The sequence below is a fragment of the Anguilla anguilla genome, chromosome 5, assembly GCF_013347855.1.
Source record: "Anguilla anguilla isolate fAngAng1 chromosome 5, fAngAng1.pri, whole genome shotgun sequence".
NCBI classification, from domain to species: domain Eukaryota; kingdom Metazoa; phylum Chordata; class Actinopteri; order Anguilliformes; family Anguillidae; genus Anguilla; species Anguilla anguilla.
Window position 1 is genome coordinate 5,074,023 of NC_049205.1, and position 27,954 is coordinate 5,101,976.

Here is a 27,954-nt window from a genome sequence, read left to right on the forward strand (position 1 = left end):
GAGGACAAAAGTGGGCACCTGTGTTCATGGAGGAATTAGAAGACTGCTATAATGCATTAAGCTGGCTGTCATTCGGAATATGCATCCTCACAGGTACGTTAGAAATGTAATGACATTCAACAGGCAGGTGATAGGTGTGCTATAGAACAGTCATTAAAAAAATTTTGATTACTAACCCGAAGATAATTTAAGCACACCAGACTAATAAATTAATAAAGATGCCATCCCTTTAGCTCGTCCGATTTTCTATTCTATTTGCTTCCTCCATGTTCCCAGGCTGATATGTAGAAATGTCCTGGATTTTGGATGAATGAGGTCTGCCCTACCCCTGGTGGACTAGATACCCCAAAGGTTTTTCCTATCAAATTTCATCGTAAACGTTCTTGGCAGTTACCAGTATTTACATTTTCACAATTGTGTAAATATTCATTGACCGATTTCAGAATTTCCAAAGGCTTATTCATTTACAATCAATATTTAATTTTAAAATGTATTTAAAATAAATTTAAAATGTACAACTTCAAATATAAGCTGTTCCTTTTAGTTTTATGACAGCCAGACAAATGCAACCAAATAACTGTATAGTCTGACAATGGAGTTGGTAGTTACAATTTAAGAAGTATATGCAGAAGGACGCTAAAATTGGTCAATGGTTTAGAGTTGCTCCGTTGCAATCATTAAATAATAACGAACAGAATCTTCTCCGCAAATAGAATATACTAGGCTACGATCACGAATTATGGAATAGAAAATCTGTTTACCTATCTGAAATTAAATCAGCTCTATGAAAGAAACTTACGTCTTTTCCCACTTAAATTAGATTTCAACAAGCTATTAGGCTAGTTTGGTCCAAAATTCTACTTTGTAGTTCTTGGTTTTAAAAATATAAGATTTAAACAACAGACGTGCTCAGAGCACGCCCCACTGCTCAAAGTTCTATGACGTCATTATATTATGAAGCTTAGAGATTGGTCAATTTCCAAATGACGTCGGTGACGTTGCTTCGAGAGTAACGGGCGGATACTTTCAAAATGGAGGAAAAGCAAAAATGTTGGAGGGGAATAAAAACACAACAACAAATGACGTTTCAAAGGTTATTTGCGAGTTGTAAGAGACTCTTACAGCTGAAATAAATATAATACGTTTATTTGTTCATTGGATTTCCAACTCAAACAAGAAAAATGAGTACTTCAATCGGCAATAAAATCGAGGTAAGTTAACGCAGGCTAACTTAGCCAGCTAGGTAGCTAGACTACTTGATAACTTTAACTTACCAAAATAGAATGCAATGTAAATTGGCTTGCTAAATTAGCGACAGTGAGCAAACATGATAGTTGTGCTCGATATATACCTGTTGTTATTACAACACATACCAAAACGTGTTTGCGAGCTCGAAGTTGCCAAGCGCAATATAATGGGTAATGTTAGCTAACTTCGCATGGAAACAGCACAGATGGTCCTGCGAACTCTCTGGGGGGCATCCATGATGCCAACCAAACTGGAAAGAACTGACATACACTCTTGTAACGGATTCGCACCAAAACACTACTCGACGAATAGCATCGTTAGCTGCCTAGTCAGCATGTTAAATTACAACAGTACATTTAACGTTACACTGCAATATGGGTTTTCTTACATTCGACAACGTTACATTAGCTGGCCGACGATTATTATGCGAGAAAATGAACAAGGTGATGTTTTTGTCATTTAACGAAATAACTAGCGAAATCCCAAAAAATTGGCAAACATTAGCCCACCAGCTGTCCATCACACATCAAGCGGGCTTGATTCTCATTTCTGTTGCTAGGAGACGAATATAGCTGCCTAGTTGCCAGGGACCGGCGTCGGTGAACGTTCTGACAGCGGGAAAGAACCCGCAAAATTACCTGACAGGATCAGATGACAACAGCTTTGTCTTTGTAACTGACTTGGTTTATCAGCAGAAAGTGCATAGCAGAGACAAGATAGCTTTAAAATGGTCGGGCGAGTTCTTCATTACTTTTTAAAAAATCTGAGGAGCAAATGCAAAATAGCAGACGATGGTGATAAAGTATTTGCTGAAACGCAGCAACTCAGGATCGAGGTAACGTTAATGCAAATCTCTTTGACGAAGTTATGACGATGTAAATAGTATCCGGCCGTTTTACCAGTTGCATACTTCGAGGAATTTTGGTGATGTTGCATTAGGTTGGGTGGAAGCTTCACTCAAGGATGTAGGATGTGTTATATCCAACACACTTTTGGTATTACTACTTTTGTGTTCGTTTCAACACATTTTGTGTCAAAATGCTATTTTTGTGTTACGAATATACAATGTATGTGTTACAAAGGAAACCATGGTGTGTTGAAAGTAACAAAATGTATTGTCCTTGACTTGACATGGAGGTATGTTTAAAAAAAAAAAAAAAAGACACATTATGTGTTAAAAATAACACATCTGTTTTTAGAGTGTCTGTATTTGTTACACCAATATTTCTCTTGCAGGATTTCAAGGTTCTTACCTTGCTCGGAAGAGGCTCATTTGCATGTGTGTATAGAGCGAAATCTACCAACACGGGGTTGGAGGTGGCAATCAAAATGGTAAGCCTCCTGCACTACATCCTGTTTTGCGTACTGTTACTGCAAGTTCTGTAGATAACGTTGCCTTTTACACTTCTCTTGTTTATGAATCAAACCCTTATTTAAAAAAAAAAAAAGGATGTCAGAAGTGGTACCGTTGTAATAGTTTAATCAAGGCGTAGGGTCTCCTTTCTGACAGTTGTGAAGGAGGCTGTACCTGTGCACTGACTGGTAAAGTTGTTCGCCTGCAGATCGATAAGAAGGCGATGCACAAGGCCGGCATGGTCCAGCGGGTCAGTAACGAGGTGGAGATCCAGTGTCGCCTGAAGCACCCGTCGATATTGGAGGTGAGTGTGAGAGGCCGGGCTTGTGCTTGAGGGCTCGGTGCCAACATTTTTTCCCCAAGGAGCACACGTCCTCTTGTCCTCTTAAGTTGAAAACATTTAGGAGCACGCTGATGCATCCCAGTTAGTGGATGTGCTCATAAACTGTTTTTCCAGTTGGCACACATCAATTCTCAAGAGCAAACGCTCCTGAACTTGAAGCACTGTAGAGCCCTGGCATATAAGAGATGGTGAGTCACACCAAGTCATGACATGTGGATTACATGGATGGAAATGAACAGTCAAAGCATAATGGGTGCCTGAGAGAAGTAATAATAATACTTTCAATATGTGAAATATGGTTAATGTTCACAAGAAACCTGTTATGAATTTCTAAAAATCCAAGCTTTACAATTCACTTATGACATGGATATCACTGTAAAACCTTTCTGACATTATATGTTGGTATGATTGTCTTAAAAAATAGGGAAACATTTATCTTAAAGTATGCTATTTAGTTTGTTAGTAGATGGAGATTTATCCTTTCCCCCTCTAGTTTCCTGAGTGTAAATCAAAGATGGGAGATTGGTTGTTTATGAGTGCTCTTCTCTCCTAGCTGTATAACTACTTTGAGGACAGTAACTACGTGTACCTGGTCCTGGAGATGTGTCACAATGGGGAGATGAGCCGGTACCTGAAGGACAGGAAGAAGCCCTTCTCAGAGGACGAAGGTATGCACCGTATGACCTGTCAGTGTGTCTATCAGGGGAGCTGTTATTCATGTGTTATAGTCGGGAGTCACAGCTCTGTGTGTTATAGGGTAGTAATTACTGATGTGTTGTAATGGGGGAGCCTAGCTTTATTGTTCTTCTAATATGTGATCAGTCTTATTGCTGCATGTCAGCTGGAGTTCATGTACTGTGATGATAGCTTCAGTGTTGATGTGTTCCTATGGAAACGGTGCTTTGTGTTGTGGTGACTGAGTAACTTTTTTCTGTTTACAAAAGGAAATAACTGGAGCACAGGGATGCAGAATGAGCCCTTTAATGGTGCAACATAAAATGCTTTTTATATGACTCTGATGTAGACACAGTAGTGTCGAAATGCGTTTTATTTTGTACCATTAAAGGGCTTGTTTTGCATCTGTGTGCTCTAGACTTTTTCCTTCTGCAGTCTTATATTGTCCTTTACCTGAGAAGAACCGGACTGGCTTTTTGACATGCCGATGCGTGGTGACCTCTGTTTTTGTAACGTTATTCTGTGTTTTGGGTCTTGCCAGCACGCCACTTCATGCACCAGATAGTGAAGGGCATGCTGTACCTGCACACGCACGGCATCATGCACCGGGACCTGACGCTGTCCAACCTGCTGCTCACCAGCAGCATGAACGTGAAGATCGCCGACTTCGGCCTGGCCACCCAGCTGAAGCTGCCCAGCGAGAAGCACTTCACCATGTGCGGCACGCCCAACTACATCTCGCCCGAGGTGGCCACGCACAGCGCCCACGGCCTGGAGTCGGACGTGTGGGCGCTGGGCTGCATGTTCTACGCCTTCCTGACGGGCCGGCCGCCCTTTGACACGGACACGGTGAAGAACACGCTCAGCCGCGTGGTGCTGGGCGAGTACGATATGCCCGCGCACGCGTCCCGCCACGCCCAGGACCTCATCCACCAGCTGCTGCGCCGCAACCCCGCCGACCGGCCCAGCCTGGCCGCCGTGCTCGACCACCCCTTCATGACCAACCGCGGCGGGGGCGGGGCCCGGGACGGGCCGGCGTCGGCCGCGTCGGAGGGCTCCATGGACAGCGGCATCGCCACCATCGCCACGGCCTCCAGCAGCGGGGGCAGCCGGCTCTACCAGAGGGCCCGGCACGTGGTGGGGCCCACCCTGCCCAACCGCCTGGCCCCCGTCCCGGCCGAACCCCGGCGGCCCTGCGACTCGGGGTGCGAGGGCGGGGGGGAGCGCTGGCCCCGCACCAACAGCCTGCCCAGGGGGGGCCGCGGGAGGGCGTCCCAGAGGGGGGCGGACGAGGAGAGGCCCCGCTCCCGATACCTGAGGAAGGCCCACTCCTCTGTCTCGCCCAACTCCTCGGGCGTGATGTCGCAGGACGTCCTGCAGGGGGCGATGGAGAGGTGCCGCTCTGTGGAGGTGCTGGCTGATTCGGGGAGGCAGGCCTTTCTCCCGGCCCCCAGCTACACAGACCCCGCGCGGGACCAGGGTTCCCCCCCACGCACCAAAACCGCACAGTAAGACAACGTGCTGATGACTCCTCATCCTCTCAATGCTGTGGCTCTTCATCATGTCCCCTGTAATCATGCCTCACTTCCAGTGTGACCTGCCGTAACTTCACTGACTCAGCCTATGCTTACTGCGTGAACTAGACCTGATGTTCATGGCTATAAATAACTGATACAGTTCTCATTAAGTGTCTTATCGGACCTCTGTTCTGTAGTTGTTCCAGTGACCTTCGGTACGCACTTACTGCACGTCGCTTTGGATAAAAGCGTCTGCCAAATAAATGTAATGATTCTTTTAGTAACGTCTCATCAGCGGTGTGGTTTTACATGGCTTCTGATTTGCACCAGCTGTGTAATGTGGCTGGCTCTTACAGGGACAGTCATGCTCAGACACTTTTCTCAAGGGCTTAACAACACTATACCACCTGGCAGTCAAACCCTGGACCCTCTGTTCTGTCCTTCAGTTGTAAACCGCTGCATTTTGTTTGGTTCTTCTCTGACATCTCCTTTCTTTATGCTAAAAGTGCAGTTTTGCATTGTGACTGAAATATGGGGTGCGGTAGATGTGAGAAGCAGCACTGGAAAGAAAGTGAGGTGTGGTTTTGTAAAACTCAGCGTTTGGTCTCTCTGTCTTTAGCTCCGGATCCTTCCGCCCCTCTCACCCGTCCCTGCAGTTCAGCAAGCAGACAGAGCCGGAGGGAGTCTCACGCTGGTTTAGTAAAGAAGGTGCTCTTTTCTTTCTTTAATGTCCACGGCATTTGGTAAACCTGGCCACGTGAAAGTTTTATTTGGTGTGGCAGACCCAGCCTTTGAGCCCTGTTTTTGGGTTGTGGTGTTGGGTTTAGAACTGCAGGGGGGTTAAGGTGTTTTCATGGAGAATTTCTTCTCTGACTCTGATGAGTTTCTCATGTTCTGATTGCAGCCGGCACTGATTAGGACATTCTGATTGTAGCAAGGCACTGATTATAACAAGGTTCTGTTTATAGCATTCTGATTGTGACTAGGCTTTGATTGTAGCATTCTGATTGTAACCAGACATTGATTACAGCGTTCTGATTGTAACTAGGCTTTGATTATAGCGTTCTGATTGTAACTAGGCTTTGATTCTAACATTCTGATTCTAACAATGCTCATACCTGTCAGGACCAACCAGAGGACCCACAGACACGAGCGCCCATAGCAACAGTGGCAGTTTCCATGGCGGCCGGGAGCCCTTGGTAGCGCATAACTCTTGGGGTGACAACCAGAGGAGCGGGGGTGGGAACCCCGCCCACAGCGTCCCCCAGACCATCTCCAGGGCCTACAAGGAGAATGCGGGAGGAGCCATCGAGAGCCACGCCCCTTTCCCTGAACGCGGCCTCCCCTCCTCTAAAGACCAGCCGCGGGGCGCCCCAGAGAAACGGCCCTACAAGAACACGCTCCCCGCCCTGTGTGCCGTCCGCCTGAAGCCCATCAGACAGAAGACCAAAAACGCTGTGGTGAGAATGCCTTTTAGAACATAAAGCACAGCATGCACCATAGATATAAAGCACCATATGCTCCATAGATATGACACACAGTATGCACCATAGATGTAAAGCACTATATGCATCATAGATATAAAGCACCGTATGCACCATAGATATAAAGCACCGTATGCACCATAGACATAAACCACCATATGCACCATTGATATAGAGCACCGTATGAACCATAGACGTAAAGCACCATATGCCTTCCACCGTAGCCTTACCTGTCATGCATTTCTCTGAGCCTGTGCTGTATGTCTCCAGGTGAGCATTCTGGAGACGGGGGAGGTGTGCATGGAGATGCTGAAGGGCCACGGGTCTCAGGAGCGGGTCAGAGAGGTGCTCCGGATATCGTGCGATGGGTCAGCGGTGAGTGCACCGACAGCCGCTCCATTTCCACGCTTTTCATTTCACTCCGTGTCATTTCAGAGATCATTTCACTCAGTGTCATTTCAGAGATCATTTCACTCTGTGTCATTTCAGAGATCATTTCTCTCAGTGTCATTTCAGAGATTTCTGCGTGTGATTTCAGTGCATTATCACTTCATTCTGTCTTTTTAAAACTTTTCCACGTTATTCCGGGTCGTTCATTTGTGGATTGTGATTTTCCTCTGTTTGCAGGTCACCATCTATCAGCCGAATGAGGGCATGGGCTTCCCCCTGCAGGACCGCCCCCCCACCCCTCCTGAAGACCTCTTCATCTGCAGTCGTGAGGATTTGCCAGGTAACGCCAACGGCAACCGCAAGGAGCACGTTGCATGGCAACACCAATCACAATGAGCGCTTTCCCGGGCACACACCAATCACAATGAGCGCTTTAGCAGGTGCACACTAATCATAATGCACACTTTATCAGGTACACACTAATTACAATGAGCACTTTCAAGTACTCACCAGTCACAATGACTGCTTTACCAGATACCGACCAATCACAATGAGTGCTTTGCACACCAGCACCAATCACAATGACTCACTACATTTGTATCTGTCTCGTTCCCTGCAGAGAAGTACTGGAAGAAGTACCATTATGCCTCGAAGTTTGTGCAGCTGGTTAAATCGAAGACCCCAAAAGTTACGCTTTACACAAAGCATGGCAAGTGTGTTCTGATGGAGAACTCGCCCAACGCTGACCTGGAGGTGTCTTTCTACGACGGTGAGCACTGCTGCACAACTCCACATAGCGAAGTCTGCAGCTTAACGTACTGCATGGTACTCATCAACTGCTCAAAATGGCTGCCTGTTACACTACATTGGTCAGCAGACCAATGTGCTGCATGTTATTCAGCTGCTCAAAATGGCCGCTTAATGTTCCCGGCACTGGGCTAACGTGAAAAAGCCTCTAGTCTAAATGCAAAAGATTTAGTGTTGTTCAGGTACAGGTCTCTCCAGTGGCAGTGTACAGTACTGGCTTGTTTGAATATTTGCCTTTAAACTTCACCCCTCGTGTGAGGAGGGGAATGAGCGGATGATGTTGACAGAAGTGTGGTGGTGCTGCCGGCAGGCTTAGGGGTGTTTCTGCAGGATCTGTGCATAATGCAGCACTTGTGTGATTTATGGTTTTTATTCACACAGTTTTAAAACATTTACCAACGATGTGTTCCGGCCTGAAGTGTTTACTGGAACGGAGCCTCTGCAGTTTTCTGCAAGGTGGAACATTGTGCACCGAACTGAATCCAGTACACTTCAGACTGGAAGAAATGTGGAATCTGTCACTGTTTAACTCAGTGGATGATTGGCTGGTAGCATTTTGATGTCTGTACAGACACGGTGTGTTTTGTGATTGGTTAAACTGAAATGGACACGCGTTAATTAGGCTAACGGCAGCCCTCATTGGATGATAGGCCATGTTATGACGGTATCGCCGGTTCCTCTGCTCCAGGTGCGAAGACTCACAGGACGGCGGAGCTGGTGCGCGTGGTGGAGAGCTCAGGGAAGTCCTACACAGTGAAGGGGGAGGTGGGGCTAAACGGCCTCAGCCCCACCAGCAGGGCCTACATGGAGCTCACCGATGAGGTAATCCTCCCAGACTGTACCATTACAATACAAAACACAGGGGGGTACATGGAGCTCACAGATGAGGTAAGCCTTCCGGACTGTACCATTACAACGTAGAACATGGGGGCGGGGGGGGGGGCTTATTCTGAAAGCCCCTCAGCCTTATGAAGTGGGCTTAGAGAGGCACCGCTGCAGTGCGTGTAAGTGAACGTTGTTGTCGTCGTTCTCCAGGGCCACCACATGTGTCTGGCCATCGAAGCCGCCATCGCCTCAGAGGAGCAGCGGACGGGCTCCTCCACGCCGTTCTTCCCCATCACCATCGGCAGGTGAGACGGCCCGAAGCAAGCGCTGGGCTGGGTGCCTGCAGCAAGACCGCTCTTATAACAGCCCATTCTCAGTCAGTGTTCTAGACCTCCACTGCTTTCAGTTACCAGCAGTGATTGTGACATCAGCATTAGAATGTTCCGTTACGAACATTCTAATCGCATGTTTGTGATCTCACACCTTAAAGGGTTAATTGTGGCTCAGTGTGTGGAAAGCTCTGTGTGTGAATCACGCTCGAACCCAATTCTGCTCCCTTAGGAGGCCGCCCAAGGCTGACTCCCCCAGCCCGTCTTCCCAGAACGCACCGGGGTGGAGACCTCCCGCCGTTTCTGATGTAGAGCAGGTCTGCTCTTCCCCCCCTACCCAGTCCCCCCACATCACTCCCTCGGTAAGAGCACCTCCTCACACTAAATACCCCCACTTATACACTTACCTACCCTGTACTTACCGTCTGAAAACTGAGACCTTCCGAACTCTTACTCGCCCTTGTAAAAAAATGTAAACTTAGTGCTCATTGTGTGGATGGTAGATTGTATTAGATTTTTGAACTTGCTAAATACGTGGACGTGAAGCTTCTCTATCACACTGAAACTTCAGCGCACTCCTGTAAGCTGCTCTGGATAAGAGTGTTTGCCAGACAGTTTTAATTTAAATGGAAATGTAGCCCCACAGTAAAGTGACCCCTCACGTTAAGTGCCCCACCCTCACATTAAGATCTCCGTAAGATGACCCTCAGACAGTCTGTTAGTGTCACATAAAAGGCTTTTAACATGATTTAGAGGTCTACCTTCTCTATCACAGCACTGATTTCATTATGATTTTGACCACAGTCGAAATGCAAATTACATTTAAGCCATTTGGCGGACGCTTTCATGCATCGCAACGATCAGAAGGTGCATTTCATAATGTTCACTAGACCTAGAGGTGAGTCGAGGCAAATGAAATCCATGCCACCGTAGAGGATGCAGGCCACAACAAGTCCTGCAAAAACAAGACAGGTTAGCAACCAAACAGAAAGGAAAGCCTCAGCACCCACAGAAGCACACAGCAAATCTGCTCACTGTAGCCTAATCCCATAATCCTTAAGAGGAACACAACAAACGCACAACCAGCCGCCGTTTCCTAATCACCTGAAAGCTTTGCTTGGACTACAGAAGGAGGCTGCAGTTACACATTAGCACGGCTGGTCTCTCTCCTCAGATGATTTCCTACGACGGGTCGGACTTCACTACTGCCAGCCTGATGAAGAACACCTCCCCGTCTGCCCAGAAAGGGCACGCCTCCAGCACCGGCAAGGTGCTCAAGTCTGTGTTTGTGCCCAACATCGGCTGGGCCTCACAGGTAACTGCTCAACTCATACACACAGCACTGACACAGCACAGGCAACTCACACACACATACTGACACAGCACAGGTCACTCACACACAGCACTGACACAGCACAGGCAACTCACACACACATACTGACACAGCACAGGTCACTCACACACAGCACTGACACAGCACAGGTAACTCACACACAGACACACACTGACACAGCACAGGTAACTCACACACAGACACACACTGACACAGCACAGGTACTATCTCAACTCACACAGAGCACAGACACAGCACAGGCAACTCACACACACATACTGACACAGCACAGGTCACTCACACACAGCACTGACACAGCACAGGCAACTCACACACATACTGACACAGCACAGGTAACTCACACACAGACACACACTGACACAGCACAGGTACTATCTCAACTCACACAGAGCACAGACACAGCACAGGCAACTCACACACACATACTGACACAGCACAGGTCACTCACACACAGCACTGACACAGCACAGGCAACTCACACACACATACTGACACAGCACAGGTAACTCACACACAGACACACACTGACACAGCACAGGTACTATCTCAACTCACACAGAGCACAGACACAGCACAGGCAACTCACACACACATACTGACACAGCACAGGTCACTCACACACAGCACTGTAAGAAGCCCCTCAGATACACCAAACAGCGAAGGAACGCGTGTAGTCTTACCCGGTGCTACTGGAACGGGATTCATTTAATGCATTTCAGTTGTCTGACTCCAAATGAGTGTTTTAGGAGGAGGAGATTGTGTTGAGGAGTCTCCCCAAACCACTGCACGTTTCCCCTTATATACAAAAAGGTCAAAGAAAAACACAAAGTCATCTAATAAAGACAGTCATGGCAAAACAGTACAGATCAATGATCCTGCTTGCACTACCTCTGTAAGCGTATCACACCGGGTTAACCTTTGTATTTGACTGGGTGCTGACCCATAGGTATCAAGATCTTTAGTCAGCACCCAACCACCAAAGACACCAACTTGTTCCCCATGACATCAGCTTTCCAACAATATAAAACATGATTGCATTGTATTATGGGGAACCTGAAGTTCACACAATGCTGATCCAGTCGGGTGTTTTGCGCCTGAACACTGTCTCTTCATCACACTTGCTGACTCCCTGTCAGCACAGCAAACAGTCTGTTTTCCTGTGAGGGTCTGATAAGAGGCAGACTTCTGTGAACTGCCCTACAGCACTGACCTTGTATTTGTGCTGATAATAGTGTAACTCTGTGTGCGTGCGTGCGCGTGTGTGTGTGTGTGTGTGTGAGAGAGATGACTGATGATGCGCTCTGTCTGGGTCCTACAGCTGACCAGTGGGGAGGTCTGGGTGCAGTTCAATGACGGGTCACAGCTGGTGGTACAGGCTGGAGTTTCCTCCATTATTTACACGTCACCCGACGGACGCACCACCAGGTACCTCCAACAATGCCGCCTCCATGTTTAAATTCGGTTCAGTATCGGCGTGAGGAGTTTTTCCCGCTCTTTCAGACTCCAATGCAAGCTGTGCCTTTCTGTTTTACCTCCTTTCAGTTACAAAGAGAACGAGAAACTTCCGGAACACGTGAAGGAGAAGCTGCACTGCCTGTCGTCCATCCTGGGGCTGTTGGCCAGTCCTGCAGGGCGGCGCTAGCGAGCACTCTGTCCTCACACTCACTCCTGTGGTGCCTTACAGACAGGCCTGTGTTACCTGTGAATATGCCACTCTCCAAACTTATCCCCATTCCAGAGCGACAGACCCTTCTGCACTCACCACACTTATCCCCATTCCAGAGCGACAGACCCTTCTGCACTCACCACACTTATCCCCATTCCAGAGCGACAGACCCTTCTGCACTCACCACACTTATCCCCATTCCAGAGTAACAGGCCCTTCTGGATACGCTGTGCGTGTAAATACCTGTAAAATGAAATTTAATGTAAAAGAATAATGTAAAAGAATATATATTTTTAACTTTTTTTCGTGTTGTGCCTCCTGTACGTGTCTCAGGAGAGCTTCCCCCGAAGGCAGCTTTACATTTTGCGTCATCGTCCTCATTCATGCCGTAGCCTCAATGAAATGTACGCTGTTGTTAATGCAAAACAAAACAGAACAAAAAGTTTTAAATAAAAGCACTGTGGGCTGGGTGGACATGGAGTCTGTTACTGTTCACAAGCTTCTGATTTTTTTTTTCCCCCCTACTTGAGCAGTCTAAATGAAATCTCAGACGATGGAGAGGCACTTACTATTGTTGCCACGCAAGTGTTTATTAAAAGAACTATATAAAATATTAAAGTGTTGAACCATAATATAAAAACTTCAGTTCTAACATTCTCTACTTTCACCTTCAAAGTACTGAAAAACCCATGGTCTGGGTACTGTCTCTTGACACAGTAATACAGTATAATAAATGTATAGCTATTACATTTTGTATACAATTTACATGACGTCATTAGACTGGTTTGTGTAGAATTAGGTAGGCAAGATATTTTTCCCAGTTCACAATAATGCAAATTTTACAATCGACATTTGGGGTTAGACAATATTTATCTAATATTGTTTACCAAAAAAAATTTGATGTTAAAAATGATGCATATTTCATCTTAAATGAAACTACAGATTAATGAAAGTTGATTTGGAAAATTAAACTCAAAAATAGCTTTTGTTGGCTGATTAGATAATGTTCTTAACACCAAACATTCAAAATGTTTTGTTCAGTATTTTCAGATGGTTAAAATACCTGCTCTTTATTTCCGTTGGTATAGAAGAGGAACTAGGTGGCACGTCCATCATAAATATGATGCAATATAAATCCAATCTCATATATACGCAGAATTCTGGTGAAAATGTATGCGTATGAACTTAATGGTTTTGTGCAGCAAGGAGTTGCCAGAACGTACAGTACGAAAGCTGATGCATTAAGTCTGACCATTAACTGCTGATATGTGCTTAGGTTTGGAACCTAAATGACTGGTTAGAATTTGGAATCTAGAACTACTCTGCTACTTCTCTGCGGAGCTTAGACCAAGGCTGCCCAACCCTGTTCCTGGAGATCTACCATCCTGTCGGTTTTCACTCCAGCCCTGACAAAGCACACCTCATTCAACAGCTAGATAATCTTAAAACAGTAATTAGAAGAATCGGGTATGCCACCGGGTGTTAGATTTACAGGAACAGGGTTGGGCAGCCCTGGTTTAGACATCCTGTTCTGCTATGATTTTTCAATTGGAGTTATTCCTGAAATTTTCCGATAATCTCTCCCTAACAGTAGATGGCGGTATACACCTTTACTTGGTGCGAACCTATTCCAGCATAGTAAAGAAGTAGGTGTTGAAAAAGAGGAAGAAGAAGAAATTATAATAAACAAGTCGAAGATATTTGGGCATAGCTATGGATTTATACGGCCGAATGGAGTCACTCAATACGATTTTATATAACTCGCTACTATAACTTTTTAGATAAAACTATCGAGTTTATTTTGAGTTGTAACGTTAACACATTACAGAAATATGTAAATTGAAACTAAACATTGCGGTATACATTATTAAAAACGTTTACCTCTGGTCAAACCCCCTTTTCAGCCAACAACTGGTTCGCCAGCTAAGTAGAATCACATGATACCTTTTATGTCATATGACAAACGAACCGATGTGGAGTTGCTCTGTGGTTCAGCCGTGACACTAGCGCGGAGAAATCAGAGAGATGAACACTGATGAAGGCTGTGTTCTCCCTCATCCGCAGTGATCGGACAAATATGCGGAACATGGGACGAAATCTGGAGACGTTCGCCGTGGTTACCGCCGTTTGCTTTATAGGTGAGCACTCAAACTGCTGAAAGATACGCGGAAACAAGGCTGAAACATGAAAGTTTGTGTTCGTTTAAATACCGTCTGCAGTCGTTTTAACATTCAGTAACTGGTTTGTTTTTGCACCTATTGAGTTTAGCGAAACTTAGGGAGGAAAAATTAACTGGAAGTAACTAATACAAATACTCAGGAAAATGCGAGCTTGAGCTGCTACTTGAAGGCTTGCGTTCTGCCTGAGGGAAGATCTCGTGATGCAGGCGAGGCGTCTAATTCAAACATGATTCACTTAATTAACATTAAGGTTAGGGTGAAAACGTTTGTCGAAGATGGAAGAATTGCATCCGTTTTTCAGATTGCCAAAAGCATCTGGTTGGTAGTGGACCCCTGGTTTCTATTATTGAACGTTTGTTTTTGTCTCCCGAATAGACTGTTTGGATGTTATAAAGCGAATAAATGTGTGGGCTTGCCTGCATGGTGGTTCGTCTGAATAGGACTGTCTTTGGTATTGACCAGAAAAAAATTTAATTTATAATGTAAGGAAGTTCACTTTTTCAATTAACAGTATATTTCAACAACATACGCCATAGTAACAACAAACAACACACTAAATGAAATTGACTCAGTCAACCGTAACGAGTTACCGTACAATGCAAAGGGTCGTTCTGAGTCATATGTGCAATGTCTGTAGGCGTGAAACAAGAATAAATAGAAGGAGGATAAGAAAACAAACAAAAAAGGAAGTTCGCTTGTGATTTGACCGATTGGACCAGAACACGTGTTCGTTCATTCTATTTAGGCTGCGGTCTGGGTCTTGGAGGTTTGTGTGAAATTTCTTTTAGATAAATTCACACACAGACCTTGAATTTAATGAGTGAATTGTGCGGAACGCAACATGTAGTCTCGTGAATTCTGGTCTGCAAGCACGCTGTTATGTGTTACGTGTAGGAATATTACCAGATTTTTTTTTCTTTTCATTTTCTTCTTGTTCAGTCCGTCTGCAGACCATTAAGCATAGGCCACCAAGAGCTGTTTGTTGGTAATAATAAGAATGACACAATGTAATGCAAAATCATTTTCAACAGGGGGTTGCTGGTTCAGAATCTCGTATGGAGTTATTCTGTGCGAGGCATCCAAACCGATTATCCTACCGTGACAAATGCCTGTATTGTTTTTAATAACATTCTCAGAGATGATTCCTTCATATGTTTATATTTTTGCCAGATGGTGACCCTTTCATCAAATGTTATCACATGATGTAAGCTTGGAAAGTAGCCTATATTTATTTAATGGTAAAGTTTGGCCAAACTGCCTGTAAACAGCAATTAACAGGTTAACAGTAGCATTTCATCATCATTATCATCATCATCATCATCTCTGATCTTTGTTTAAACAGCGTTTGCTGGTTTTTGCTGTTTAGGTTAAGTTACTGTGGCTATTCTACGTTGCAGCATTTAGCAGGTGTCACCCCTGTCTTGTTTAATTGGTATTGTGTACAGAAGAAACCCCCTTGTTTTGTCTGCTTCATTTTATGGGTGAAATATCTTAGTTTTCTACATCTGTGTTGGCCTATTTATCTATCGGTAGGTTTTTGGGTAAAAGTTCTATTCCAAATACAATGAAAGCTTTCATCAAAGGTAGTTTCTCATAATGGGCAAGAATTTTTTTTAATTTTTAAAAAATTATTGCTTATAATTTTTTTTCATTAGTTACAATTTTTAACTCCGCTCTGCCGCGTTGTATTTCTGTATTAATCTATTTTTCATCTCTCAGAATATTTCTCATGCGTCATCTTGCTGGGAAAACGAGAACTTGTGTCACTGATGCTTCAGAACAGTGTTTTTTCCCCCAAAAGTTCCTTTGAGGTGACACATCTACAAATAAGCAGCCTATACACTGTTGCCTATTTCATAAAAAACCCCTTTCTCTGGCCAGTTTGATTTTATTATGACTGGGTAATTTCATTATAAATCGACAGGAAATTGTCTGTTGGCCTTTTCCTGTTTTTCGCCTTTATGTTGTGTACCCATCCACGTGCAGATGGTTAAAGTAGAAACATTAGTTGTTTTTTTCCCCCAGAAACACCCTGTGCTAAATCCTTTTTGCCCATCTAACTTAACAGGGGGGCAGTCAGGTTACCATGGCGATTACATATAGTGCAGATTTCATAGAAGAATTATTGAGGGGACGTATGAACTTTGACAGCATGTCTGAAACTTTGAAGCTTTTACTTTTCCTCAACAAAATTTTTTTATACAGTGACACCCTCTTGCCATCGACCTTGATTGACTTAATACTGACATCTTGTGAATAAAGAACCTTTCATTTAGAGGGGGGAGAGAGGAAGAAGGGACACTATTTGAAGACTTGATGCCCTTGCTAGCTGTTAGCCAGGGACAATAAACAAACACAGTGATGTTCAAACTCGCCGGTATCATCGATCATAAGTTTTTGTTATTTATCTGACATATTTATTTAACTGTAATAAATATTTATAGATGTGTTTTTGTGAATTGGCATCAAAATGGTTAGGGTATTTCTTCTTGGCTAAATTTCTATGATATATGCTATGTTTCCTGCCACAGAAGACTGGCCGTGTATAAGCTTCCTTTTGTAAAAGCATAATTAAAACATTTGATCATCAAGGGTTTCACAGAGTTTTTGTTGATAAAACAATTTTTGCAAATGTACTTGATGTGACTTCCTGTTAAGTGAGGTTAAAAATCTAATTGAGAAAACTTGGTCCAAAGTTCAACTTTTTTTCTGTGGCTCTTGTCAGAAGAGTTTCGCAAATATAGTTACGGGGATTTTTTTGGGTGTCGTTTATCTTTTTTTGTGTTTATTTTGGATGAAAAATAGTGAAGTGAAAATAGTGAACAATTCTCCAGCTGCAAACGTAAAACCAGGTAGTTTCAACATCGGCAGTCTGATTTAGTGTGATGTTGTACTCTTCTATTTTTTATCATTGACTAGTTTTTCTGTTTACTTAATTTATTATTTTTTTATTTATTTTTCTTTTTCAGGGATAATTAGTTATAATTTTGCCCTGAACACATCATCTCCGCAGTTTAAAACAATCTCCAGAGAAACTCACACGGCTGAATTAAAATGTGTGACTGACTAACTGCATTGATAGGAATTCAAGAAAATTTGCTGTGAAAACTAGACCCAGTTCTTACAGTGTGGATAGTTCCTTTATACAGTTTTCTCAACCCACGATTTTTTGGCCTAGTTACTCGAAACAGATTGTCCAGATTTAGGATAAGAACATTAGCACAACAATCTCTGTTTTCAAGTGTATAAGCAAGGGAAGGAATTCAAGTGAGGCATTTAGAGTCTAATTATTAAAGGTCATATGACCTACTTGAGAGTAATTGCATTTCTCCACTGGGTGTTTTTTGCTCTGAACAGGGGTGCACAACTCCAGTCCCGCTGGGCTGGTTTCGGTTCTGACCATTTACTGCAGTTTTAGTTTTCTGACAGCTGCATAAACTACACGACAGTAAACTACACTAACTCTAACCCTAACCATAAAAATAGCAATGAGTCTGTCTTGCTTGCTCTATATAGGCCTAGTAATATTGGGTAGTTTCATCTTCTGAAACAGAAGGTTTGCAATCACCTGAAAACTAACATTTTTGGAAGTCCTTTCATTCCTGTAATGGTTTCTGCAGTTAAATGGTGCTGTCAACCTCCCAGCAACTTCCAACTCTTACCAGACAACCCTTACAACCGTTGCCTGAGTAACCTTACCCAGTTATAAGACCATTTGTATTTTTGGCTGGACCACAACAGCGGGGCCGGACCTACAAACGCAAATGTCTGTGACTGACTGAGTGATGAAGTTACACCATTGGTCGGCCGAGTTATGAAGTTACACCATTGGTTGGCCGGAGAGGTCCAGCCATGTACTAGGTTTTGACCTGGTCTTGTTTAAATGCCATTTTGGACGCTTCAGTGCCAATGACAGCTTCCTCCATACCAGCTGAGGCTGACCCAGCTCCCTGAATAAGTGGTTTATTTTCAGTGACTCGAGGTCAAACGGTCTGTTTTTTTGGTTGTTGTTCTGCGTGATTGCTCTTCTTAACCACCTTTCCTGTTCTGTAGCTTGCAGTCAGGTGTGCGTGTTGTTGGACTCACTCCAGTGTGGAGGGAGAAGGCCTCTCTGGTGTTCGCAGGCATATAATCAGCTTTGCAGTACAGAAAAACAACTTTGATCAACAAAAAAAAAAAAAAGTTCCCTGACATGCATATGTATAAATTTTATTTTGATTGCGGTTAAAGCGTCAATTAAGCGGAACTGGAGACGGCTGGCTGTCGCCGAACACCTGTCCTTGCTAAAACAGGGTTGGTTTTAAGAGAACACTCAGCTGAAGTTACTGTCGCTACATGAAGCCGTGTTGTCCTGTTGACGCAATGCACGCGAGTCTCAGAAGCTGTACATGAACGTGTTCAGTTCTTTTTATTCGTTCTTCTGCTGTCTGCCATGTTGTTGTTGACTGCACGAGAGAGAGAGAGAGAGAGAGAGAATACAGGACATGAGGACAGTGGAATGTCTGTTGCTCAGCTGATTATTTGGGCGTGGTCTTCTGCAAACAACGGGTTACATTGAGACAGTCAGAGGGAGATCATTTGCTAGTTCCAGCTCTTTTTTTTTTCTTTCTTTTTTTGCTTTCTGACTGTTGTTCTTTGTGTGCGACTCCGGACTCATGATGACCGCACTGACCCCTCCCCTCTTGTGACAGCAGCAGTTGATTTATCCACATTCGCGCGGCTAGACAGATGTCTGCGTTTGTTTGTTTACTGGCTTCTGCCTTTTGCTTGGATGGTGACTGTGAGAAGTAGTTTTGCTTTCACACTCAAAACGCAAACCGCGTTACCACTGTATTTCAAATTTTTCGTTTTTGCTGAGCATCCCGGACGATCCCACGCTCAAGCTGTCAACACTGAGAGGGTTCCTGATGGCTGACAGTCTGGTTCTTCCCTGGCTGAACCGCACCAGGAGTTGACCTACAGAAATGACGGAAAGAGCTTCACTTTGAAAGTGAAATTACCTGACTTCGTATCTGTGCTTTTTACACACGAGTTTCTTTCAGTGCAGTGGTTTTCTGATCATAAGCTCAATGACCTGCCACCACCAGTGCTACCTTCAACACACCCACCAGAGACCCTCCTTACATACCAGACCAGTACTTAATTAAGGTTTTTTTTTTTTTTTTTTTTGTCTGGTTTAGAGAAGGAATAAACATTCAGTTGTAACATGGTTATTTATTTATTTTCTAAGTGCTTTACTGCATATTTCAATAGTTACAACCTATTCGGCTGCTAAGATGGATGTGTGTCCACTGTGAGGCAATGTTACATTCGAACCCGGTTAATTCAGGACCAGAAGTCACAATCAAATGTTATTGGTTTAATGATTGACCAATTAGAATTGACCCCATTAATCTTTGTTATTGGTTTAATGATTGACCAATTAGAATTGACCCCATTAATCTATGAACAAATCTGGGGCAATAGCACAGAAAAGTAACTCCACTGAATTTTCCCTCCTCTCTCTCTCTCTCTCTCTCTCTCTCTCTCCCTCTCTCTCTCTCTCCCTCGCTCTCTCAGGTGTGGTGGTTGGCCAGACCACGCTCGCCCCCGCCGTGACGAACTCCACGGTGGACGCGAATGTGACGATGACCACGCCCGTCACGCTCACCCCCACCGTCTCCGCCTGCTCTGCCTTCAACGTGTCTACCTGTGAGGTGTGCTCCCCAGGATCCTACTATGACAACGGTATGCCCCGCCCTCATCACCTCCCCCCCCCCCAATGTGTTTCCATGGATACGCTGAATGTGGGAACCTGTGCCTCTTAATCGATATCAAGACGGCGGTTCAGCTTTCCACAGCGCCGGTGCAGCTGCTTAACTTCGTCCATGAGAGAGTGTGTGTCACTCAAAGTGAAACACGTTTCTTTATAACTTAAACTGGAAATTTTGTGGGTTTTCTGGGTGCTGAAAACCACACAAAGTGTGATTTAATATACTAGTTTCAGATGCCACAATTCAGCCTTTTCACCTAAAAACACTTCCCAATTTCCTTCACAAATGACGACTAGAAGACTCAGTGTCGTTGTCCTGCAGGACAGTGTTCCTCCTTGTGTGAACAAGAACAAATCTGGGAACCTTTTTGTAAATACAATCATTGTTTTGTTTTGTTTTTTAGTGTGAAGTTTACCTTGTCATTTTGTTTTCTTTCTAAATGTCACATCCATAATGCCAGTATTGCTGGCAGATTTATTTATTTATTTATTTATTTATTTATTTAAATCAGTGGCCATATTGCATTCATTGTGTGTTACGTGGACAGATCGCCCATGTTTACATCACATATCATCTCGAAAGCAGAACGAGGAAAACCTCTACTGGAACAGGAACAACAGTCTTCTGTTGTCAATTGTCGCCCTGGGAAACCCGGGAAAGAACAACCCCTGTTACAACCACAGCCTTATGACTCCTATGACTCTTATAGCTCTTAAGCACAAGGCTGCTCTCATCTGTAAAGTGAGCTGTGCTCATGTTCTGTATGTGAGCGTGGAGTCTGTGTGCCACCTTACCTCTGTGCTGTCGCGGGTGACGGCGGCGGTTAGCACGATGGCTTTAGCATGATGGCTTTAGCGTGATGGTTTTAGCGTGATGGTTTTAGCGTGATGGTTTTAGCCCGATGGCTTTAGCGCGATGGCTTTAGCATGATGGCTTTAGCGTGATGGTTTTAGCCCGATGGCTTTAGCGCGATGGCTTTAGCATGATGGCTTTAGCGTGATGGTTTTAGCCCGATGGCTGTAGAGTTTTAGCCCGATGGCTTTAGCCCGATGGCTTTAGCATGATGGCTTTAGCGTGATGGTTTTAGCCCGATGGCTGTAGAGTTTTAGCCCGATGGCTTTAGCGCGATGGCTTTAGCGCTTTAGCGCGATGGCTTTAGCGCGATGGCTTTAGCGCGATGGCTTTAGCGCTTTAGCGCGATGGCTTTAGCGCGATGGCTTTAGCGCTTTAGCGCGATGGCTTTAGCATGATGGCTTTAGCGCTTTAGCGCGATGGCTTTAGCATGATGGCTTTAGCGCTTTAGCGCGATGGCTTTAGCATGATGGCTTTAGCGCGATGGCTTTAGCGCGATGGCTGTAGCGTTTTAGCCCGATGGCTTTAGCGCGATGGTTTTAGCCCGATGGCTGTAGCGTTTTAGCGTGACGGCTGTAGAGTTTTAGCGCTTTAGCGGTGACCCCCTGCCCCTCCCCTCAGAAACGCTGCTGTGCTCGTGCTGCCCGGAGTCGGGCCTGTGCCTGCAGCCCGAGGCCTGCCCGGCCTGTGAGAGGGGATCCTACCAGCCACTCAGCGGCCAGCTGCACTGCCTGCCCTGCCGACAGGGCTCCTACAGCAAGTGAGTATAACACGCACACACGCTCACGCATGAACAAATATATACACATACACTCACACACAAACACACACTCACTCACACTCACTCTCACACACACACACGCAAGCATAAGCACACAAACACACACAATGCTGATGAAATCCTCTCTCTCTCTCTCTCTCTCAGTGTTACAGGTAGCAGTACATGCCAGTCCTGCCCAGCTGGATCCTTTGCTAACACCACAGGGTCAGAGACCTGCAGAAACTGCTCCGCAGGTACGCACACCTGCACGCTGTACCCTGCCCATAGGACACTGCCCCCTGGCTGACACATTGTGTACTGCATTTACACACTGGCTAACAGGCTGTGGGTTGGATATTCTAAATGATCTGCATGGCATGAGTGTAGTGATTAGACTATTCTGTGCTGATGTTAGAAGATAAAATGATGTTTTATCACCCCCAAAGGGATTTTCCTCCTTGCGCATACATACAGAACTGTAGGCAGGACACATTACATGTAAAACAGTGGACTGTGCTAAATTTCACACTATTTGTGCGAATATGGAGACAAGTCTACAAGCTGGTAAATAGTAGAAAAACAGTAAAAAAAAAAAAAAATTTAAAAAAAAGAGCTGTTGTAAAATGACTGGTTTAGAAAGTGTTCTCTTCTTCCCCTTATTTGAGTACAGATGGAATGATTATAGGTAATTTCCCAACACTGGGGAGGAAACAAAAAAAAAATAGTTGATGATTTTTCTATCATATGACTCAATTGCACAAGGCCCTGAAAAGTGTGGGATGTTATTGCATTGTGACCCCTGACCCCACAGCTCTGTCAGAACCATCATTACACTGAGCACCCTGACTATGCTTTTCAGACTTTGTAACTTTCAAAAGTCCCCCTGCCCCCTACACACTGTTTAGTAGACACAATCAGAGACTGGACTGAAAAGAATCAGTACAAATAATGAAATTTAAAAAAAAAAAGTTCTCTCTGTGTGGAAGTTGGCTTGTTGACATTCTTGCTGTGGGGGTGCTTGTCTTGTATAGTTACATACTGCAAAAATGGCTTCCAAAGGACAATTGACCCTCCTTGAACTTGATCATCTGCATGTTTATTTTCAGATCAGTTTGTACACTGGAATTCGAACCAGGATGCTTTTGTCATAACCAGTATTCTGCATGTTCGTTTTCAGATCAGTTTGTACAGTGGTTATATAAAACAAAAGTTTTTTTTCAGCTTTTTAAATGATTTGACATTATTTTAAACTGTTCACACTATTACATTCCATTAGATTGCGTTACACGCCCTGCTAACATGCAGCTGGGTGTGTCACATTCCGATCAGTCTGGCCGGGACTAAACCTTGAAGAGAAAACGTCAGTCATTAAATGCGTCATTCCAATAATCTCACATAAACCAAGCACGATATTCCTAAATTTATATCTAATGTCTACATTTGTAATTTTTTTTCTTCCACATTTGTTTTATGTTCTATCTGTTTCATATCTTTTGTATGAGTGCTTGCATGCTCATAATCGCTGGTGTATTTATAGTTAGGGGATGAGTGTTTGAATGTCACTAATCCCTGGTGTGTTTGTAGTCAGGGGGATGAGTGTTTGAATGTCACTAATCCCTGGTGTGTTTGTAGTCAGGGGGATGAGTGTTTGAATGTCACTAATCCCTGGTGTGTTTGTAGTCAGGGGGATGAGTGTTTGAATGTGACTAATCGCTGGTGTGTTTGTAGTCAGGGGGATGAGTGTTTGAATGTGACTAATCGCTGGTGTGTTTTCTCAGGCTTTTACTCGTTGGGGCCAAATGCCACTTCCTGTGAGCCGTGTCCACAGGGAACGTTCTGCAAGTGAGTGACAGACATGAGGATGTGTGCACGTGTTTTTAAGCCTACTAAATGGGAGGCTGTGTAACCAACAGGGTACAAACTGGGTAATTGGAGCTGAAAAAGTTTAAAAGCCCCCCCCCTGTAGGACACCATGAGAGTTAGTGGGGTGGGGGGGGGGGGGGGGGGGGGTTAGAAGAACTGTAAACCCCAGGGCTGTAGGGGGCAGTGGAGTGAGGAATTAGATTTTATTGGTGTTGTGTGTGTGGTCCCTTTTTGGAGATTAATTGCTCTTACCCCCTTACAGTTCCTCCAGGTGTCCCATGTGCCAGCTCTGCCCCGTGGGCACGGAGACCCTGCAGGCCGCCTCCAAAGAGTGCACGCCCTGTCGCCCAGGTAACCAAACCCATCCCTCTGATCACCGCGGGGCATGTGGCTGATTCAGTCCAACAGCGAACGTCCTTAAATTTAAATAAACAAACCAGTCAGCAGGAGTGAGTGTATTTAATCTTGGGCAAGAGTTTCTGGTTAATTTAAATTTTAATTGTGTTGGACGTTCGTTTTGTCATCTGCGGACGTGTAGTTTTTCCGGTTTTCTCCGGTGAGGGTAGAGTGATTTGCGCTTAGATTGAATAGCTCCCAGTCCCACCCTCCTTGCTGATTTAATCAGTGGCATTTCCACTGAATCTGAGATGCATTCCGTACACAGAGTACTTTGGACGGAGGGCGTTTTGCTGATGAAAGAGAGGTTTTGGTCGGAGCGCTGTGTGTCTGCGTATCAGTGGGCTTTCGAGGGAAGCTGGCCGCTGTGTTTTTGTTCTTCTTCCCCGTTCTCTTAATCGAAGTCCTCGCTCGCCAAACGCGCCGCGAAACCACCGTGTCCAGATCGCGCTCGAAAACCGCGTCACGGCTGAGCGGGCCGCGGCGAAGCGTGAAAACCCGCTCTCCTCCCGATCTGTGGCACGCACACGCATTCAGGGTCTTAAGCTTCCCAGGCCAGCATTCTGATTGGCTCTGGGGTCACATGGTTTGCCTGTCATATTTGTCCCGTGCCACTTGAGTTCGTGTTTTTGCATTCTGGACATTCAGTTCAGCTCTGTTTACTCGTTAGCGCGTTAGCAGCTGCTCTGTGTGTCCAATGCATCCCTCACTGGGCCTGTGAAGACTTTAGCATTTTAAAACAAGAGGCTTTTGTCTTTAATGCCGCTTATTTTCTGCGTCTGATTCTTGTATTTGTGTTACTGAGGTAACAGGAAGTTTATCATTAGAGAGGTGGTGCAAGGACCGCTTCCTTAAATAAGTTCCCTTATCGGAAATATTTTGTTTAATTTAGGCCACAGTGGGCTCTCTGTGTAGCATGGCTGTGTAGCATGTGATGTTAGTCAGCTGATCTGATTGGGCCGTACTGAGGGTGGTGGTTAGTAGGCTGATCTGATTGGTCCGTAATGAGGGTAGCAGTTATTCCGCTGATCTGATTGGGCCGTACTGAGGGTGGGGGTTAGTGGGCTGATCTGATTGGTCCATACTGAGGGTGGGGGTTAGTGAGCTGATCTTATTGGGCCGTAATGAGGATGGTGGTTAGTAGGCTGATCTGATTGGTACGTAATGAGGGTAGCAGTTATTCAGCTGATCTGATTGGGCCGTACTGAGGACGGGGGTTAGTGGGCTGATCTGATTGGTCCATACTGAGGATGGGGGTTAGTGGGCTGATCTGATTGGTCCATACTGAGGGTGGTGGTTAGTGGGCTGATCTGATTGGTCCATACTGAGGGTGGTGGTTAGTGGGCTGATCTGATTGGTCCATACTGAGGATGGCGATGCTGTTTCTCCTCTGCTTCTGACAGGCATGCACAAGGCCGCCCGCCAAACCATGTGCCAAATCTGCACCAGCGGCTTCTACCAGATCCGCTGGGGGCAGGAGTCCTGCAACATCTGCCCCGAGAATCACTACTGCCCCGTGAGTACCCCCCTGTTACCCCAGCACTAAGACTATTGCCCCCTGAACACAATAAATAGCCCTTATGATATCATTATTGCCTTGAGGACAATTAGTGCACTGCGAGTATGTCACAATTTCCCGGACACTACCACTATACCTTGCTATTTTCAGTTTTACAAACCACAGTTATAAACTTGATTTTACAGTCACATTCTGTGATGCGATGTAGCACATTCCAAATCCCCGTTTTCCAGCCATTTGAAAGTATTCAAAGAAATAGTCTGAAATAGTTTATAGTAAAAATAGTATATCTGTGCTCAGTGGTGCTCCAGGCAGGGTTCCTTAAAGCCCCGTACCCCTCTCTTCTGCCCCAGAGTCCGGATGTGAACCCCATCCAGTGCCCCAACGATGCCTTCTGTCCCGAGGGCAGCATCGCCCCGGGGTACTGCATGGAGACCTTCTTCCGAAAGGCGGGGGAGAACTGTGAGCTGGCCCCCGTCACCATCGCCCTGCTGGTCATCGCAGGGGGAAGTACGTACTCAATATGGCGGGGTCAGGGGTCAAAGGTCACAGGTCATTGGGGGAGGAAGTGTTTATCACTGAAGGGCGGGGTCACTGAGGATGTAAAAACACATCGCACCTCTCCAGGAATAAATCTTACGCAAAACTGGTAAAATAAGAGAGAAGTGCTTCACTGCTTCAGGATCAGGATTCGCCCTCTTCCCTTACACCGTCCACTCGTGTCTCTTCTCGTGAACGAACAGTAGAAATAAATAAATGAATGAATAAATAAATGAATAAATAAACGGCGGTTATGTGCTGCAGCGGCGGCCGGTTCTCTGCGTCACGTGACCGTAAATCAGGACCCGACGGGATCGCGTTCTCTCTCCGTCTCGCCGCCGCCCGCGGTCCGAGCACAGCCCCGATTCGCTTCGCATATTTCCCCGGCGGTTCATTGACAGACAGGCCGTTTATTCGGTTCTTATGACGGCTGTACAGACCGTATGTATGGCAGGGCGTTTGCATTCTGTTACAAGATGTCTCCCAATGGGATAAATTGGCCAATAGAAGCATTGAATAGAAAAATGAGTTAAACCAATACTCCCACATTCACAGCATAATTACTGCTAAGAATCATCATCCTATTTCTGCTTCTCATTTATGTGATATAGGCCACAAAGGCTTTGCTGATTAAATATTATTACTGTTCCACTGTTCTGAAATTAATTCTAATTAACGGGTGTCAAAATTTTTGCACAATTTCTTCCATCTAACATGCTTAGTTCCTTGGCTTTCCCCCTAGTATATACACTGTTATTGTGTGTGTACAAATGTCCCCTTGGGGCTTATAAATGTCACAAAGACTTTGCCTCCACTTTGCTGTGTTAAGTGCACTGTGTTAAGTGCACTGTGTCAGCTCATATAGCCCTGAGCAGTTTGTTGTGTTAAGTTCACTGTCTGGTCATAGAACCCCGAGCAGTTTTGTTGAGTTACACGCAGTGTTTACCCTCCCCCTTTGGTATTACTGAACGCTGTGTGGGTCTTCCTCCTCAGTGGTATTATTGAACGCTGTGTGGGTCTTCCTCAGTGCTGGTGCTGAACGCTGTGCTGCTCTTCCTCCTCAGTGCTGGTGCTGAACGTTGTGCTGCTCTTCCTCCTCAGTTCTGGTGCTGAACGCTGTGCTGCTCTTCCTCCTCAGTGCTGGTGCTGAACGTTGTGCTGCTCTTCCTCCTCAGGTCTGGAGCTGAACGTTGTGCTGCTCTTCCTCCTCAGTGCTGGTGCTGAACGTTGTGCTGCTCTTCCTCCTCAGTGCTGGTGCTGAACGCTGTGCTGCTCTTCCTCCTCAGTGCTGGTGCTGAACGTTGTGCTGCTCTTCCTCCTCAGTTCTGGTGCTGAACTCTGTGCTGCTCTTCCCCCTCAGTGCTGGTGCTGAACGTTGTGCTGCTCTTCCTCCTCAGTGCTGGCGCTGAACATTGTGCTGCTCTTCCTCCTCAGTTCTGGTGCTGAATGCTGTGCTGCTCTTCCTCCTCAGTGCTGGTGCTGAACGCTGTGCTGCTCTTTCTCCTCAGTGCTGGTGCTGAACGCTGTGCTGCTCTTCCTCCTCAGTTCTGGTGCTGAACGCTGTGCTGCTCTTCCTCCTCGGTGCTGCTGCTGAACGCTGTGCTGCTCTTCCTCCTCAGTTCTGGTGCTGATGGCGGTGCTGCTGGTGCTGCGGAGGAGGCGGGACTCGGACGGGGAGCTGTCGCTGTCGCGGGCGCCGCTGCTGCAGAAGGACCGCCCCCCCAGCCGCTTCTACGCCATGCCCGGCGAATCAGAGCCCGTCTACGCCGGCTGGTAACGCCCTGCCGCGGTGCCACTGGACTCTCTGCTGGACAAACTGTTTACTCTCATACACACACACACACACACACACTCACACACACACACACACACACACACACACACACACTCACACACACACACACACACACACACACACACACACACTCACACACACACACACACACACACACACACACTCACACACACACACACACACACACACACACACTCACACACACACACACACACACACACACACACACACTCATGCACACACCTTCTCACACACACATACACTCTCACAAACACTACACACACACACACACTCATATACTGTA

General features: G+C 45.5%; 2 protein-coding genes across 4 annotated transcripts in view; both read left to right on the forward strand.

The window, feature by feature from the left end:
- plk4 (polo-like kinase 4 (Drosophila)) overlaps positions 1–12,485 on the forward strand; it is a 31,412-nt gene extending 18,927 nt beyond the window's left edge. The window contains exons 1-16 of one of the 3 annotated variants that reach the window (XM_035418357.1): positions 1,003–1,211; positions 2,485–2,580; positions 2,811–2,906; positions 3,499–3,613; positions 4,162–5,128; positions 5,757–5,845; positions 6,263–6,597; positions 6,892–6,996; positions 7,249–7,351; positions 7,631–7,780; positions 8,507–8,640; positions 8,854–8,948; positions 9,205–9,334; positions 10,147–10,287; positions 11,645–11,751; positions 11,869–12,485. In XM_035418357.1, coding sequence (XP_035274248.1) covers positions 1,182–1,211; positions 2,485–2,580; positions 2,811–2,906; positions 3,499–3,613; positions 4,162–5,128; positions 5,757–5,845; positions 6,263–6,597; positions 6,892–6,996; positions 7,249–7,351; positions 7,631–7,780; positions 8,507–8,640; positions 8,854–8,948; positions 9,205–9,334; positions 10,147–10,287; positions 11,645–11,751; positions 11,869–11,968 — 2,793 coding nt within the window. In that variant the 5' untranslated portion in view covers positions 1,003–1,181 and the 3' untranslated portion in view covers positions 11,969–12,485. Of the gene's footprint in view, positions 1–1,002; positions 1,212–1,954; positions 2,084–2,484; positions 2,581–2,810; positions 2,907–3,498; positions 3,614–4,161; positions 5,129–5,756; positions 5,846–6,262; positions 6,598–6,891; positions 6,997–7,248; positions 7,352–7,630; positions 7,781–8,506; positions 8,641–8,853; positions 8,949–9,204; positions 9,335–10,146; positions 10,288–11,644; positions 11,752–11,868 lie in introns of those variants that run through there. The other 2 variants (XM_035418356.1, XM_035418358.1) reach the window with 2 other exon arrangements.
- A 1,181-nt stretch (positions 12,486–13,666) lies between these two features.
- On the forward strand, positions 13,667–27,761 carry si:dkey-21a6.5 (proprotein convertase subtilisin/kexin type 5). The gene is made up of 9 exons (XM_035416954.1): positions 13,667–14,130; positions 19,732–19,899; positions 21,399–21,537; positions 21,703–21,791; positions 23,316–23,379; positions 23,663–23,751; positions 25,200–25,312; positions 25,669–25,825; positions 27,475–27,761. The coding sequence occupies exons 1-9, from the start codon at positions 14,028–14,030 to the stop codon at positions 27,630–27,632; spliced, it is 1,080 nt and encodes a 359-aa protein (XP_035272845.1). The 5' UTR covers positions 13,667–14,027; the 3' UTR covers positions 27,633–27,761.
- Positions 27,762–27,954: the final 193 nt, after the last annotated feature.